This window comes from Choloepus didactylus, chromosome 10 (assembly GCF_015220235.1).
Source record: "Choloepus didactylus isolate mChoDid1 chromosome 10, mChoDid1.pri, whole genome shotgun sequence".
In the NCBI taxonomy this organism is placed as follows: Eukaryota; Metazoa; Chordata; class Mammalia; order Pilosa; family Megalonychidae; genus Choloepus; species Choloepus didactylus.
The window spans coordinates 50938032-50955373 of NC_051316.1; the positions used below are offsets into that span (position 1 = coordinate 50938032).

Here is a 17342-nt window from a genome sequence, read left to right on the forward strand (position 1 = left end):
GCCCCAGGTGGACCACAGTCACTTGGCTGCCTCAAGTCAGTGTTCCAGCTTTAAAAAACTTAGGGAGAAGTGGCTCTGGGGGAGGGATTCTCCTCTCTAGACTGTAATCATTAGTTGTGGGGATTTGGAGGAAGAGGGGGTAGAAGAGTCAAAACTCCACAACTGCTCAGTCCTGGCATCCTTTCATTCAATACCATCCCACTACAAGGCTTTCGTGCCTGTCTCCATATTGCCTGGTAGACACTGGAAGAGGAGGTCTGGGCAACCGCAGGGATTTTCTTGCAGTGAAAAGTCAGTCAGTGATTGATCTGAGTAACTTGAGGGAGAGGCACATGCAGAATTTAATAAGTGTTCCTCCACTTCTCCATCTACTCTTGCCTCAGGTCCCCCACCTTCCTCAGCTGCAGCCACTCAACTATCCTACCACAAAATAAGACAGTCTTCTGTCTCCTCAGGTAAGCTCACATGTTTATCGCAAGCTTTCTTCTTGGTTCTCGAGTTTCTTCAGGGTTGACTTTGGAGGAGCAAGTCAGCAGCCAGGGTACTTGGCCATTGGGGTGGAAGCTGAAAGCTCCAAGCTAGTTAACCTGTACCTGTTTTCATCATCTTCTCATCCCAGTGGGGCTTTTGTGCTACCCTGATACCACCCTCACCTCTTGTAAAACATGCATTCTCAAGCTTAGAGACCAAATTCCCCCTGTACCCACCAAAAGCTCCCTCCATTTCGCTCAAGGAGGTCATAGGAATCCTTGTTAAGAGGACATTTCTCAGTGTGGCTTGGAGGAAAGTCAGGGATTTGTCCTACACCCTTTGACCTCCTCTCTCCTCTGTCAACCTTAATAGAGACTTAATAAACATGCCTAGCAGGGCCAGGCTATATAAAAATCTATAAACCATTAACCATCACTCTATTAAACCAGTAAGAATCAATTCCCACACTTGCCTTCAAAGCATGCTGGGCTTCAGATGTGACCTGAAAAGGGACAATCCGGAACTGGACTCGTGATCGGATGGGAACGGCCAGGAGCATCAGCTCCCCAGAGTTTACAAATTGTCACCCTCAGGGGATGGCTCTCCAGCTTGACCTTCGGAGGATGATTCATCAGGAGTTGAAGCCATTCCTTAACAGGGAGAGGGAATGAGGGTCCAGGAAGGATTTAACAGGAAATTAGTAATGGCCAAGCTCCTGAAATAATTGGGCTTTGAAAATCCCACGTTTTGCTTTTCTAAATGGCTCCGGGTTTCATTTTGTCTATTGATCTTCCCAAGCTTTCATGGCCTATAAATGATGAGCCTTTTACTGCACTCCATGACTGAAGGGCACACAACTGTGAGAACAGCTCATTTCATTTTTTCAATTTATACAAAAGATGCTGTGGCCCAAGCCCTCCAGGCACCCATCTCAATACATAAATATGCCAATTAAGCTAAATGGAAATCCTGCAGGTTAAAAGTACCTCATAAAACAAGGAGGCTTTTTCCAAAGCAGAAAGTTTATCCACAGAGGAAATGCCAGATCGACAAAAGTGGGTTTGTGCCAAACCTTTAAAGTTGACAAAAGTCAGAAGAATTCTGGGATTGAAATAAGAAGAAAATTCTTTTCTTTTTTCTGGTTTGGCATAAGAAACAGGGAAGAGCATGTTTAAGCTGTGAATTCAGGACTCTAAACAACTGTAATTACTAATTTTTTTTTTTTTTTTTTCACTGCATTTTCCAGGTCTTGGGCAGGGGTTGCTGGGGTAGAGATGGGAGGTAACCATTCTAAAAGCTGACCAGACAGTAATGGTAGGTGTGGGCAAAACCTGTGAATTCCTAGCCTTACTATTCAAACTGTGTTCCATGGCCCAGCAGTATTGGCATCACCTGGAAGTTGGTTAAAAACAGAGATTCTCAGGTCCCACCCCAGAAAACTGAACCAGAATCTACATTTTGACAAGATCCCCAGGTGATTTGTGCATATGTTAAAGTCGGAGAAACCCTGAACCACAGTTCAACAGCCATTCTGGTACTGACCTGGTCTGTCTCTCCATCACACCCCAGCAGAGCGCAGGCCATTTCTAATCAAGAGCACCTGGGGAGCCCAGGTCTGGATCCAGGTAATGGGCTGAGGGAACAGATAAACGGGCTTTCATCCTGCCCATGGTCAACTGGATTGTAAGAATCTCAGGAGACCCTCCCAAATGGATTCCCAGGCTCACCTTTATAAAGCTCCAAATCCCTGATGATCAGCTTCAGCCAAGAACTGGTATTCCCTGCTCTTCGCTAACACCTTATTTCAGGTGTCATGCAATCGGAAGAGGCTCAGAAAAAGTCTGGCAGTTTAGAGGGTCACAGATAGAAGCAGTGAAAGGATTTTTAGCTAACGCTCTTCAGGGTGTTCCGATGTGCTTTTTCTGACTGAAAACATTGTATAATCCTCCCAGTTTTTCTCCTCCACTTTTACCAAAAAGGTGTACAGATGCCACGGACTCAACAATGTCAACCTTATCAAAATCATTTAATCAAGGTTCAAGCATCTTCACTTACAGACTCATTTGCTCACTCAGTTGTTCCCTCAGATATTGATTCAGCGAGCATTTATCTATCCCTTTCTTTAAATAAACCTGTTGCCCTTGGATTGCTGCTCTTCTCCTGTCCTTTCTTTTCCTGCCAAACTTGTCCTATTTATTTTTCTGTGCTCTGTCTCTATCCCCACTTCTCCACAGAAACAAGCCTTGAGAGCCTCTTGTATCTATTTGCCAAATGCAAGATTCTTGAACATCCACCAGGAAATAGGAATTAAGGATAACACTCTCTTTTGTATGGTTTCCATGATACTGCATTTTATTTGCTCTCTTACTCTTATGCCTTCTCCCTCCCTTTGCTATTTCTATTTCCTCTAATTGTGTGTGTGTGTGTGTGTGTGTGTGTGTGTGTGTGTTTTCTTTTTTTTAGATAGAAAGGATAATTCAGATTTTTCAATTTCCATCCACAGACTGATAATAGCTACTACTTTTGACTAGACATGGTCTGGGGCAGGCACTGCATTGGAGATGTACATTCTCGGATAAACTCACAACATTCCATCGAGTACCATTTCTCATTCTCATTTTAAAGATAAGAAATTTGAGGCTCAAAGGAGTGAAAAAACTTGCTCAAGATTAAAGAACTGTTTAATGGGGAGCCAATTACATCCAAAATATGGCCAGTGGGAATCTGCTTCCCTCTGGAGGAATCCAGAACAGTGGAGCTAGAAGTCCTTTAGGACGGGAGTCCTGCCTGGGTGGAGAGTTTAGTGGAGAGGGCTGGAGGGAGTGCTGGGGCACGGGCAGAGGTTCAACTGAAGAGTCATGGCCAGAACTGTGAAGTGGATGGAATAACCTGCGAAGGAGAGCTGCTTTATGGAAGCCAACATCAAGATATGTAAGAGTCAGTAGTGTCTAAGGGAAGCAAGGGTTCTTTTAGGATAATGAAAACATTTCAAAAATTGATTGTGGTGATGGATGCACACCTTTGTGAATATACAAAAAAGCCACTGAATCGTAGACTTAACTGGGTAAATTGTATGGTATGTGGATTATAGCTCAATAAAGTTGTTTAAAAAGAAGACTCATTAGTGGTACCTGAGGAGAAGCTTGTGTACAGAGACAATGTCTTTCTTGTCTTACCTGCAAACCGGCCACCTGTGGTCCCAACTTATCAGTTTTAAAGTAGGTATTATCACAGTTTGTTTCTGTCCAGGAAACACTACCATGGGCCTTTTCTGTGCAGATAATGTCTGGGTGCCAAAAATAAGGCAGAATCACAGTAGTTTAAGTGCTCAGGTTTTGATATCAGATAGATGTGGGTTCCAAGCCAGGCTCTGCCACACACTAACTTTACGGCCTTGTGTATATATGGCTGCATGTCTCTCTTTGAGCCTCAGTTTCCTCAGTTGCAAATGGGGATGACAGTGATGCCTAGCTCGTAAGATTGATACGCTATCTAAAGAGATCACACACACCAATCATTTACTCCATAGAAAACCTCCCCAAAATGTGGGCTTGGATGCTGGGGAGGGAAGGGAGTAAGACACTGGTCATGCCCTCAAGGGCTTATAATAGTAGAGATGGGGTGGAAACAGACCTTGAAATGGTTAATTTAAACTTTCAGCCCTATTTGTCTCATTGGATTCTCATTGGAACATTTGTTGGATAAATGTGTGAAGTGACACATTCTGTCTTTATCACACAGAAAGGCAGAATGAGAAAAAAAAGAATGGGAGTTGTGAGGAAGCAGACTCCAGCTCACCCTGAGTAATAACTTTCAAACAATGAGAACTGTTAAACAGTGATGAAGGAGAGAGTTTCCCAATGTTGGCATTATGAGGCAAAGATGGATGGCCCCAATCAGAAATGCTTTAAGATTTTTTGCCTTCAGAGGGATGAACAATTAAATTTATGTTGTTTCACTCTTACCTGTCTGCCTGACCTTTACAGATTAGAGATGCTCAAGGCCAGGCCCTCCTCGTCCCCTTTTCTTTCACCCATTTCTACTGACCACGCTCAAACTTCTTTCTTTGAGGTCTATCTTCAGAACTCCAGACACATTTATCCTGTTGCTGACTGAATTTGAATGGCCCCAATTCCCCAAGTCCCAAAAGGAACCTGTGAGCTCCCCCACAACAGAACTCCATCCTCCTCCAGACCCTGAGCAAGGCCTCACAGCACTTCACAGGCCCGGAGCTTTCAAAGGGCTTCCCCACTGGGTTGTAAAGGAAAAGTGAGAGAAGGTGCTGTCAGTAGAGGGAGATGTCAGATAAGGAAAAACCTCACAGGCCCTGTCACGACACTTTTTATTCTGTTTTTTTTTTTTTTTTTTTTTTTTAAACTCATAAAAAGGTTTTTAAATTTGCTATTTTTTGAGCTCTAAGAAAAATTACTTTTGCTGCTTTATGACCCCTGACAAGGTCTGTTCTGTAGTTAGGCAGGTCCTTTCTGTTAATTTGCCTCACACAAGGGAAGCAATTTTCACATTTGGGTTTTAACATATAAAATGCTCACAAACACACATGGGTAGCCTGCCTTCCCCCTGCCATCCGTGGCATGTAGAGGCCACTCCATACAAAGCTCACCTGGGTGTGGCTGAGTCCAAGCAAGACACAACTAGAGAGGCACATCTGGAAAGGGAGATCACGTCACAGGCCAAAGTCCTGGGTTTAGCATGACGCTCACTTTGGTTCTGTGTATCCCTGCTTCCCATTGCCCCAGGCAGTCCCTTAGAGAGGCACAGCTCTCCAGCCACAGCATTGCACGCAGTTAGCCCTGTTCTTGGCTCCACCCCCCCTCCATCCTTGTGTTCTTTCTTATTTTTACCAATTTTAATTTACATTGTAGAATCATATACAATGTATCCTTGGGAACTAATTTAAGTCCTTCTGGAAAGAGGAAGGATGGATGGATAGATGGAGAGATGTGTGGATGGGTGGATGAGTGGATGGATGAATGGATAAAAACAGACAGGTAGATATTCTTGAATTGCCATCTGGGAAAAGTGCTATTGATGAATCCTTACTATGTCCACACTTTCCTTCTCTTCTTTTCTCCCTCTAATCCAACTTCTCTTTGCGCTCATTCTCCTCTCCTGCCTCCTGTGCCCCATCCCTGTTCCTTGCCTCATCTCTGGGCCAGGATAGGGTTTGGAGTGGCACAGGCTTAGAATTGTTAAGATTTTCCAGAGGGAGGGTAAAATCCCCTCAACTGTGTTCCAGAAACACTAGGCTAGTGTTAATCCCATTGGTAACTTCCCCACCTTGTTTCATACACTTATCAGTCTGTTTTGGAGAACTGCTCTCTGCCTTGTGTACTGTCCAGTGTCCTGAGTCTGGTTTTCTCCAAATATTTAAATGTATTTTTATTTTATACACTTGTATACAACTATAATAAGATGGATAAGAATTTTGGAGAGAGGGAAGTCTTGAGAAAGAACTGTCAGAGAAGAAAGAATTCCAAGTGGGTACTTCTGGTGAGAAGGGTCATATGTGGGGAACTTGCAGTAGTTCAGGAATAAAGTACTAATGCCATGAACACACACAGACACACACACACAATCGGATGTGCCACATTTTAGTCAAGCCATGTACCCTCACACGTTCTCACATGTTGAATCTCAAGGGAGGGGAGAATGAGTCTTTCTAACAATTCAGTTCTCACTTTCTCATCAGGATAACGGCTTCATACAAAGAGTTCCTGTAAAACAGCACCTAATAAGTGGAGCCTCATTGCACACGATGAAAGAGAACTTTCATCCAGTAAACATTAATTGAGTCCCTGACAGGTAACTGGAGTGAGGGTGGGTAGTAGAAACACAAAGATGTGTTCCAACCAGTCTCTTAAAATTCCTTGTGGGAAGCACCACAAACAGATTATTTTTTCCAAACTGTAAAAGCCATATTTACCAAATCATGGTCTTGCTTGGCATTCATTGCCAGGACGTTGATCAATCTGAAGTAGCTCACAATTTATATGCACACATTCAGTCTTTTGGACAAAAGATGATAACTATGTACTAACCTTCCAGGAAATGCAGTTATCATCAGTTAAGTGCATTACGAAGTTACCAACAGCTAGGAAAACCTTTATTCCCAAATCAAGGGAAGAGAGAACAATTTGGATGGAGAGAAAGTAAGTACTTGTCAGGGAAAGGGGGAAGGAAGCAGCAAAGGGGACTGTCAATGGGGATGAGTGCCAGGCAATTGTCTCCAAGAACCCGGTCATAAAAGCAGGTGGATAAAGAAGCCCAAAATAGTCTGCTCATTTTCCTTTGGTTTCTGTGCAGCTGCTATTTTTAAATACAAAGTTAGGTATTGCCTATATAAGAAGTGAAAGACCAAACAATCTACTCTGTCCAAACAGTTGTTCAATAGTGCTCAGACTTGAACACTTTGTTGTTGGACCGCAGTTTGGCTGGGTCCTCCCCCCAGGCTGTGTCTCTCTTGAATTGGCAATGTCTTCATTTCACCTGTCTGGATTTGACATTGGTAATGGTTATTCTTTTCTGCTTCTGTCTATGGTCTGCTTTTCATATTGCTGTTTGTAAGAACCTGTCGGTTTCCTTCCTGTTTCTAAGCTTAGGCAGTAAAATAATCCAGTTTTGTTCTCTCCTTGGAGCCACCATCACTCCACTAACATATTATGACAGTGTACATGGAAGTGCTTTATAAACAGTAAAGCAATGTACAAATGTTAATTGATGTGATTATAAGTGGCTGTTCTAAGTATCTCAAGTTGATTTCCAATCACAATTCTCGTTATCAGGTCAAATATGAAAGAAAATTGCCCTCCTTGCTTCTGTGATGACTAAACCATCCAAGCACGATGCTATTATGACAGCTGGGAATCATTTGAAAGTGAGTTTCTTTCACTTGGCATACTGGATGTGTAATTTTAAAAACTGGATCCCATTTTTTTACATTCAAATTAGTTTCATATTCAAGAGGCACATGCCCCCTGCTAGGACAGGGGCTCAGGTATGCAGCTGGTGGTGAGACATCAACCCATAACCGTGGGGACCTGGTTACAAGATGAATCTTGGTGGATGCATTATAAGGATACCTTATCAATATAAATAAATATAAATAAAGCTCAAGAAGGAGGAGTTTGGAATACAAGGCCAATTTTGACAAGGGACAGGTGGCGATCCTGGCAGCTGATTAACTTCAGACAGAGCCAGCCAAGGGTGCCTGGGTGCACTGGCAGGAGGGCAGGGTCTTCCTGGAAGGGCTGGAAGGGCTGGCACCTCATCGATGGCAATGCTCCATGAATGTCCCTGGAGAACTTGTGTAAGACGCTTAAACCCAAAAGTCTCATCTCCTACCTTTACTCTCCCAGGCACCTTCCACCTCCTCATAGGTCCACCCCGTTCAACAGATACTCCCGGTTTAGACTCAGTTGATCATACCTACTATCTAGTAAATAATTGCTCCCCGAAACAAATATCTATCATGAATTCAGTGACTGTTGGGTGAATCTGCAAAAATCCTCAGCTCTCCATGTTGTCAATTTCCTGGCTTTGTGGAGGCAGAAAAGCCTATTGGGTATAATGCCACTTGGGCCAAAAGATGGAGAGAGGAAAGAATGTATATGTATCTGCTTGTCTGTATGGGGAGAATGGACAAGCAACTAGTAACATTAGTTTACTTTGGGGATGTGAACTGGAAGGCTAGGGGACAGGTGTGACATGGAGACTTCACTGTATATTCTTTTACATTTTGAATTTTGAACCATATGAGTGTATTGATAATTCAAAAATTGAATTTAAATAATTCCCAGCATTGTGATGCTTTGTCACTTTGGCTATAATGGCTGATAATAGGAGGTCTCTGGCTATCTTACCATCACCACTCACCTTCCTGATGGCCCCCCTTTTTGGGGACCCAATATTGTCATTGACTGCTATCCAGTACATAGAATCTTTCTGGTTTTATAAAGAAAAGAAGAATTTATTTCTCTCTCTTTGTCTCTATCTCTCCTGAGTTTGTGGCTTATTGTTACTTTATAAAGAGATTCTGGTAGGTAAAAATTTGTCCTCTGGGTGGCCTGGCAGGAAATTGTACAGCCCCAGTCTTGGGGCTTTAGAAAAAGACTCCAGCCCACAGGCAGACAAAGTTGGGGCTCAAGGGTTACAGGGAGTGGGGTCTTATGTACATCATCAAGGCAGAGATTCAGACACAGGGACTCAGCTCCTGCCCCATTTTTCTGCTGTTCTCTGCAGCAAAACTCCCGGAAAGAGCTGTCTAGATATGCCTCCTCCTCTTTCTCAAATCCCCTTTACTCTTCACCCCTGAAATGGCTCTTATCCAGGTCACTGATAACTTCCATATTGCTTCTTCCAAGGACCGAATCTCTGTTTCCTTCTTACTTGATCTCATAACAATATTTAACGCAAATTGTTCATCTCTCCTTCTGGAAGCAATCTCTTCTTTTGGTTCCACACCACTGCATTCCTCCTACCCACCCTGGCCAAAGTACTCAGGCTCTCCTGCTGACCCTTTCTCCTCTCTCCAGCTTCTAAAGTTAGAGCTCTCTCTTCTTGGCTCTCTTCTCTTCTCTGCACTGTCTCCTAAGGAAGCTCATCTAATCCTACGTTTTAAATATCATCTGCATGCTCTCTGAGTTCCCAGACCCTGTCTCCACACATGACCCTCTCCGAACTCCAGATAACTACATCTAACCGACAGCTCCGTTTAGAAATGAGTGGCCACCACAAACTCAGCACACTTACAACAGAACTCTCGATTTTCCCCTTCAAACCTGCTCCACCCCCCCCCCCCACCAGTCTTTTCCATCTTAGTAAATGGCACCGAGTTGTTCAGCTCACAAACCTGGGTGTCATCCTTGATTCTTCTCTTCCTCTCTTACAACAGCTTGTCTATTAGCAAGCTCTGTTACTACTGTCTCCAAGATACATCCTGAATCTGATCACTTCTCAGCAACTTTACTACTAAAAGCTGAGTCCAAACACCCATCTCTCATTCGTACTACTGCAATACTTCCTAACTGGTTTTCCTGCTTCCACTGTTGCCCACATACAGTCTGCTTCTCAAAAGCAACCAGAGTGAATGTTACACAGGTTAAATTCAATCATATCACCCCTCTGAATCAAACCTTCAAATTGCTGTTCCCTCTGTCTATTTTCTCTAAATCTTCATGTGGCTACCTCCTTCTCATCAGCTCAATTATCTCCGCTGCAGTGAGGTTTCTCAAAGCATGGCTGCCTAAGTAGCAACCCCCAAGGCATGCCAAATTCCATTTCCTGGTATTTTCTTCATAGCACTCACCAGTTTCTAATATGTTATATATTTATTGTATGTATCCCTCCCACTGAAATGTAAAAGGAAGGGCTCTATCTTGCTTACTTCTGTATTTCCAGTTCCTGAAATGGTGCTCTATTGGTTAGGATAGGCTAAATAATGATGCAATAACAAACATCCCAAAAGCTCAATGGCTTAAAACAACAAAGGTTTATTCTTTGCTCAAACTACATGTAATACATACCACATGTAATACATGTAACACAGGCCAACAGGGGAGTTCTGATCCTCACAGATACTCAGGGACCCAGGCTGAAGGAGGCTTTACCATGCCATGACACTGTCATCTCAAGAGTACTTCCACAATTACAGAGAATTGCACACCAGTTCTGAAATGCATCTGCATGGAGGTGACACAATCACTTCTGCTCACATTGTATAAGCCAAAGCAAGACACAAGGGAAGGCCTAACTTCAAGGGGCAGAGACAATGCAATCCTCCCTAGTGCCTGGAAGAAGGAAACTGGAATTATTGGCAGGGGGGCACTGACATCTACTACAATGCAAGATGATAGTAAGCACTTCATAAATATCTGTTGAACAACTGAATGGGAACTTGAGAGACCCAGTTACCAGATGTAGGTACAGGTGGAGACTTGGGTTCCATGTGCAACAAAACAGTTTACAAAACTTGGAGCACCAATCACAAGGCAAGAAGCAAAGCTAACTTTGTACAGAGTCACCATGCACATTGGTTCAGGACTCCTTAAGCTTCCTAACTAGGAATAGAACTGGTTTCAGCGGCTAAACAGAAAAAAAAAAAATGTGTGGGAGAGTCAGACTGACCGCCTGGACCAGTGAAGAGAACTTAGTACCCAACAATGTGCCAACTGATGAGCTGATGTACTGAAAATCATAAAAATTTGTGTCTATTCTTTTCTGAAATCACAGCTCTAGTGCTCAGAATTAAGACTAAGGCAGTGCTTTGAGGAAAAAGAAAGAACAGGAGATTAATGTCAGAAAAAAAAGGTTGTGATGGAAGTGACAAAGGGATAGTTGAACGGAGCACACTCACTTGCTACTCAAAGTCTGGTCCACGGAGAGCAGGACTGGCATCCCTGGGGAGTTTGACAGATGCGCAGAATCTCAGGCAGCACCCGAGACCTACTGAATCAGACTCTGCATTTTAAGAAGATCTCCAGTTGATTCATATGTTCATTAAAGTTTGAGAAGTAGCACCCCAGAGACCAGCTGCATCTCCTGCACTAGCCCAGCATCATCTTTGTTAACCCACCTTTAGGTCCAAGAGGTCAAAGTGTAGCACACTTTGCAGCCACTACACAACAGGCTGGTGATGCAATTCCAACTGCACCAAAACGACCCTCTGCAGGTTTTGCCAATTTGACCCTTAAGCCACCCCCTCTTTCTACACACACACACACAAATCTGCTGTGTCTGATTCTAAAGCTCCTGGTGTTAGTGCCTCCATTTTTTGGAAGAACGTGGCACTGGAGTTTTTAGTTTGATGAACATACTCTTTAACTCTAATTTCTAGGTATCTCCTAGTACCTGGGAAACAGTGCCAGTAGCCTCTGGTGCTTCCAAGGTATAATTGCTTTTGTTGTGTTCCCCAAATTACTTGAATCCTGATAAGTTACATATATGTGGGAATTCCATAACTACTTCCCTTATTACATTATTACAACAATGATGAATTATCTTTTCAATGGTGACAATACTCAGCAAATATTAAACTAACATATTTTTATTTCTTCCTTAAATCATCATCCTTTTGTTCTTTTTTTACATGGGCTTTTTGACCCAGGGCAAGAGAGGGTGAATAAAAGGATGAATAAATGAACAAATGAGAAAATAAGTGAATATTCTCTTTAGCAAGCCAATATGTTTAAAATTAGGCTAAGAACAGAAAGTGGATTCCTTTCACACATCAGGGACCCTCTGTAAAGTAGACAAGCTGCCATTACATACCTGACAGCTAGATTTTGGGGCTGTTGCCCTAAGGTGGAATAAGATTATGAAGTAGGGAAAGTAATAATAAGCCACACCTTCTACCTGAAGGAATTGTCCAGAAGAGAGAGACAGGCAGGTAGTTGAAGTGGTCAGACATGTGACCCCCACCCCTGGTGGATTGGAAGGACAGCAGTTTCAGAAAGGGTGTGAACATGAACCTGGGAAGAGAAATCAATAAGGAGCCATTTCATAGGATAACAACAATGACTACATTTAACGAGCCAGGCACTGTGCTAAGTGCTTCATACATACCATTTCACTCAACCACAAGGCCCTATTGGTATTACTTTATTTTAGCAGATAAGGAAGCTTAGGCTTAGAGAAGGTGAATGACTTGCCCATGTTCATATATCTAATATGTTGCCAAGCCAGGATTAAACCCAAGTCTCTCTAACTAAAGAGCCCAAGCCTTTAACCACTGTGTTACGGTGTCACTTTCAGTAACAGTTGATTTGGAATTTAGTTGATCTACCTATTTCGAGTTTCCACCTACTCCAATCTTAAAACATTCTTTTAATATTAGTGGAAATGTCAAGTCATAATAAAAATCTGACATTAATGTCACCTCCAAGGGTGCTGAGTGCAAGACACTAACAATTTAATAAGTTTGAGCTTTTGCACTGACCTATGTTAATGTGCGATTTCATGCTATTCTGCGTGGCAAGGAAGTTTCTCAGAATTCATTTGCTCACTAGATCAATGTGAAAACATATTATCTGCTTGCTTTGAGCATGGTCAACTGTTGACCTCTCCAATTAGGTAGATTTGAGAATGAAATTCACTTACAATGAAAAATGTTTCTATGTGCATATCCCTATGCCAAGCCCTCTGGGGAATATGCAGATGTGAGAGATTTGTTCCTATACCGCAAGTGCTTATAAGGAGGTAGAGACACATGTATGGATGACTATGGCATAATGTGCTACCTTCCCTTATGAGAGCAGAAAGAAATGGAATTAGTAGTGAAGCTGGACGGTTCATAGTAGTCTCTCATCACAGGCATTGTTGGTTGCTTGCCCTATCTCCATTCCCCTTATTTGGGAATAGAACTCTAGTTTTCTTCAGGGTCTATCTCTTGGGAAAGATGAGCCTATCTCTAGCTCAAGGATAAATTCTTCACTGGTTTAGCCTCTTATGGTTCTCCCATGACCTTGTCAGTGATTGGTTTAGAGGCAAGCATGTGACTCAGTTCCGACCAATGAAACATGAGGCCAATTCTCTGTGTCTGGGAAAAGTTTTCTTGAAGGTGAGCAAAGCCTAATCTAAGCCCAAGCTTCCTTTTCTGCTAAAGCAAAGTGATACCAGTAGAGCCTTGTGGTTGAGTGAAATGGTATATATGAAGCACTTAGCATAGTGCCTGGTTCATTAAATGTAGTTATTCTTCTTCTTATTATTATCCTATGAAATGGCTCCTTATTGATTTCTCTTCCCAGGTTCATGTTCACACCCTTTCTGAAACTGCTGTTCTTCCAATCCACCAGGGGCTGGGGGTCACATGTCTGACTACTCCCAACTACCTGCCTGTCTCTCTCTTCTGGACAATTCCTTCAGGTAGAAGGTGTGGCTTATTATTACTTTCCCTACTTCATAATCTTATTCTACCTTAGGGTCAACAGCCTCAAAATCTAGCTGTCAGGTATGTAATGGCATCTTATTGAGTAATTAAGGGCAGAGACTCCGGAGCCAGACTGCTGGGTTTACAACCCTGGCTCCACCACTTACTAACTGTGGGCCATTGGGAAAGTTACTTCACCATTCTGTCTCCATATCTTCATTTGTTAAATGGGGTTAACACCTATCCTATTGTACCAAATGAACTATTAGGTAAATATCTAATAAGCCACTATAAGTATCAAAAGTAGTTTTATGTTTAAAGCACTTAGAATAGTGCTTGGCACATAATTATCATTATCATTTTCATTGCTTTAAGATGACACACCAGAAATGATGGCCAATTTCTATGACTGTGAACATTGCTGTGTCTGAATAGGACTCTAAACTCCATGGTCACTGTGTGCATATGAGGAGGGCTGCCCTGTGGATAGCAGAGCAAAGCAAGGGAAGAACCTCATTACTTGCTGAAATCACTGAGCCACCAGGTCATCAGTCCTGGAATTGTCCAGAAGGGTATCCCCGGAGCGATGGCCTGGGTTCACTTGCAAAAACTCACTCATCCTCCACACCCACCTTGTAGCATATATCTACACCAAATTTGTGCTTTAGCAAAATTCCAGATTCATAAATATGACAGGTCTTCAGGATTGTTCAATACAGGGAAAAATTTTTTTTTCTTCTTTTTGAATTCTTGAAAGTCATGGGTTTCATCTCTTGTGTTCACTTCCACCAACTGATAGTGGCTTCCCAATGTATGGCGGAGAAGGACTGTGAGGCCATCTCAGGGTTCACTGGGAAGGAGAGCTGGCACTCATGATGCATGTCTGCCCCAGGTGTGGGCGAAGGTGGTGGCAGTAGCCACACTGTGTTTCTGCAATCCAGGGCTCATGTAGTTTCTGCCTACCATGCCCAAAAGGCAATCAGAACATCATCAGGCCTGATTCCTCTCTTCCAGTTATCTTAATAGCAGGATAAATTTTATTGAATCAATATGTACATTTATTGAGCATCTTCAATGCAGAAGGCATCCTGTGAGGCACTGTGAGAGATTACAAAATGAATTGGACACAAATCCATCCTACAAGGAACTAAAAGTCTACCAGAAGAAAAAGATGTGTGTGTTGAGGGTACAATGTGGTAAAATTGCTGGAAGAAAGAGTTAGGTAAGGGGGGATGGCAGGAGGAGAAGTCAAAGGTGAGAAGGGGCACTTTTAGTGAACATGGAGGGTGCTCAGCAACCATCTTGGAGGCTGTATATTGGAGCAGGACCTACTGTGGAGCGAGAGGAGTGAACAATACCGTTTTTATGGCTAAAAGAGAGAAGACTATTTCAGAAGGAGGGGTCCGGGTAAGCAAAAGCAACAGAGCGGAAAGCTGAAAGCTTGGTGGCTGGCTGACTGATGAGAAGATGCAGTCCCTGTTTGTTCCAGTTTCCCCCACTGAGTGAGCAGGTTGCCTCTGGGCTTCATTAGACTGCCGTGCTGACGTGACATCCACTTTTACGAGGGTTGTTTGGGCCAGGGGTAAACATGAACCTTGGGAGGATCGTCTTTCATCACCGTTTGACGTGTGACATACAACAAATGTCTTAAATTTAAGGAGAGGCCTCATTGGCATCTCACACTGATTAAGGTTCCATATCTATTTTCTTAACTACATAGAGAGTCATCAAATATTTCCAATGAAGAGTATTCCTGACATATTTTTCCATTACATGAATAAGGCAAAAATTCTTTTAACACATTGCTGAGCTAGGAATTAGCTGTTGATCTGTTGAAAATATTTGCAAAAACAATTCATATTAAAATTGAAAATAGAGGCTCACTCCTAACATGCTCCTATGTCATGTCATACATATGCATACCTATAAACGTGAGGTAGGCTACTGTTAAATTTCATTTTAAAATACTTCAAAAATTAGAGCAATGCTGCTGGCTCTACTAAAATAATAATAAAAATTTAAAAACACAAAAATTTAAAAAATTGTTCTTCAGCCGCATGTAGAAAGCTGCAAAAAGTCAGTCCAAGAAGTGCCAAGAAGTAGATGTGTCAATAAAATTAAGATGCAAATTTTAGATTTAAAAAAAGAATCTGAATAAACTGAAAGAGCCATGCAGATAGACTGCATAGTTAGAATATGAAGTATGAACTTGGATGTCGAGGGACTTCACAGGCATTCATTCTACTTAGTGCCTGGCTTGTCACTGTCTTCTAAGCAAACCTAAAACAGAGAAGGTGATTCTATGACACCAAAGTAAAATAAGTTCTACCCAGATTTAAAGCTTTAAGCAAGCCAGTTTTGCTGTCCTGTCTTTTCCTTCTCCTCTCCCTCTTCCCTTTCCCTACCCTCCCTGGAGATTTTATGGGCAGCCTTAGATCTATATTTAGTAAGTGTGATTATGCATAGCCCAAATTCAGATCTGAAATGATGATCCAGATTTTCCTTCACTGAAAGGAAATGGTTTATAACAAAGACTACAGCCCTGACTTATTTTTCTTCTTGGCATGCCATAGGCTCATTTTGCATTCAGCTCAGGCCCTTCCTGTTCTCCACTGGAAGGCTCTGCTTGCACACCTGCCCATAATGGCTCCTTGTTGTCATTTAGGTCTTCGCTCAAATGCCACCTCTTCCAAGATGCCACTCAGACCTCTCAATGCAAATGATACCCACCTCCTACTCCCCTGGCCCTGCCACTTTCTAGCCTATCACTCTAGGTGGTTTTTTTCCTGTCCCATCTGTGAGCCATCTGAAATAGCTTCTTTTTAAGTTTTTATGTGATTTAAATTTTCTCTTTTTTACATACAGTAAAATTCACTCTTTTTAAGTTACAGTTTTGGGAGTTTTGACAAATGTCTACAGTTACGTAGCACCATTTATTTTAGTACCCTCAACCCCACCCCACACATACTTATGTACTTGTGCTGCTGAAGCAAATTCAAGTTGGAGTTGCAAGGGAGTTGGGGCACAGAAGGGCACTACCATTGTTGAACATTTAACTGAGCAACTACTATATCCTAAACACTCTTCAAAGATTCCGTCATTTAGCTTATAGCTCCATTGAGCACAGTAAGACCTAGATAACGGGGAAGGGTTGATGAAGAGATATAATTGATACCTGGAATTCTAAGGGGAGTCACATTTTTAAGCATCCTCATCAGCTTAATTTAATATGTCAGTCACAGACTGGCTACTGAGCAAGAGAAAAAGGGAAAAGGAAAGGCATCTGCCCCTCACTCGACACCCATCTGCTTAGATGGGGTGATGGCCGAGTTGAAAATCACTAGGCCTTAGATATGCTCTCACTTTGACCTTGAAGACACTGCATTTGCGTCAGCCCAAGCAGGGCTTGGTCCTGGCCAGAGCCCTCTCTGTGTGGTTTTCTGGCAAAACCCTTATTTTTGTAAGATGAAGTGGAAGTAGGACTCAAGAGTTATTAGTTTGCATGGTTCTGACATTCAAAAGGTGAGTCCTCCAAAAGCCCTCAACAAAAAATTAATTTCCTACATCAAAATCCAAATAATTCTATTTTGGAATGAATTAAAAATCATCATCCATTAACCTTATTGACAGAGTTGGAGAGTGGAAAATAGGAAGAAAGGAAATGTATTTGACTGTATTGTATTTACTGAGCACAAATTATGTGACCTGTTAAGTACCTGAACATGTTGTACAATCCTTGCAATGCCCAGTGAAGTATATGTTATTTTTCCCGTTTTACAGATGAGAAAACTGAGGCTGAGGCAGGTTAAGTAATTTGCCTCTCACATCGGTCGGCATGTTAGTGAGCAGTGCAGCCCTTTATCTCCGAGGACACGGCCTGATGGTGTACAGTGGGAGAGAGGACTTCTCCCATCTCTCAGAATGAAGGATTAGATCCATACCCTAACAGCAATGGATTTCAAAGATTCACACTGTGACACTTGGACAC

The 17342-nt window shown here is 42.4% G+C and overlaps 1 protein-coding gene across 1 annotated transcript in view; it reads right to left on the minus strand.

Moving 5' to 3' along the window:
- Positions 1–13402: 13402 nt before the first annotated feature.
- The window catches only part of LOC119545523 (histone-arginine methyltransferase CARM1-like), a 280411-nt gene continuing 276471 nt past the window's right edge, over positions 13403–17342 (minus strand). The window contains exon 13 of the mRNA XM_037851118.1: positions 13403–15634. Coding sequence (XP_037707046.1) covers positions 15625–15634 — 10 coding nt within the window. The 3' untranslated portion in view covers positions 13403–15624. The remainder of the gene's footprint in view (positions 15635–17342) is intronic.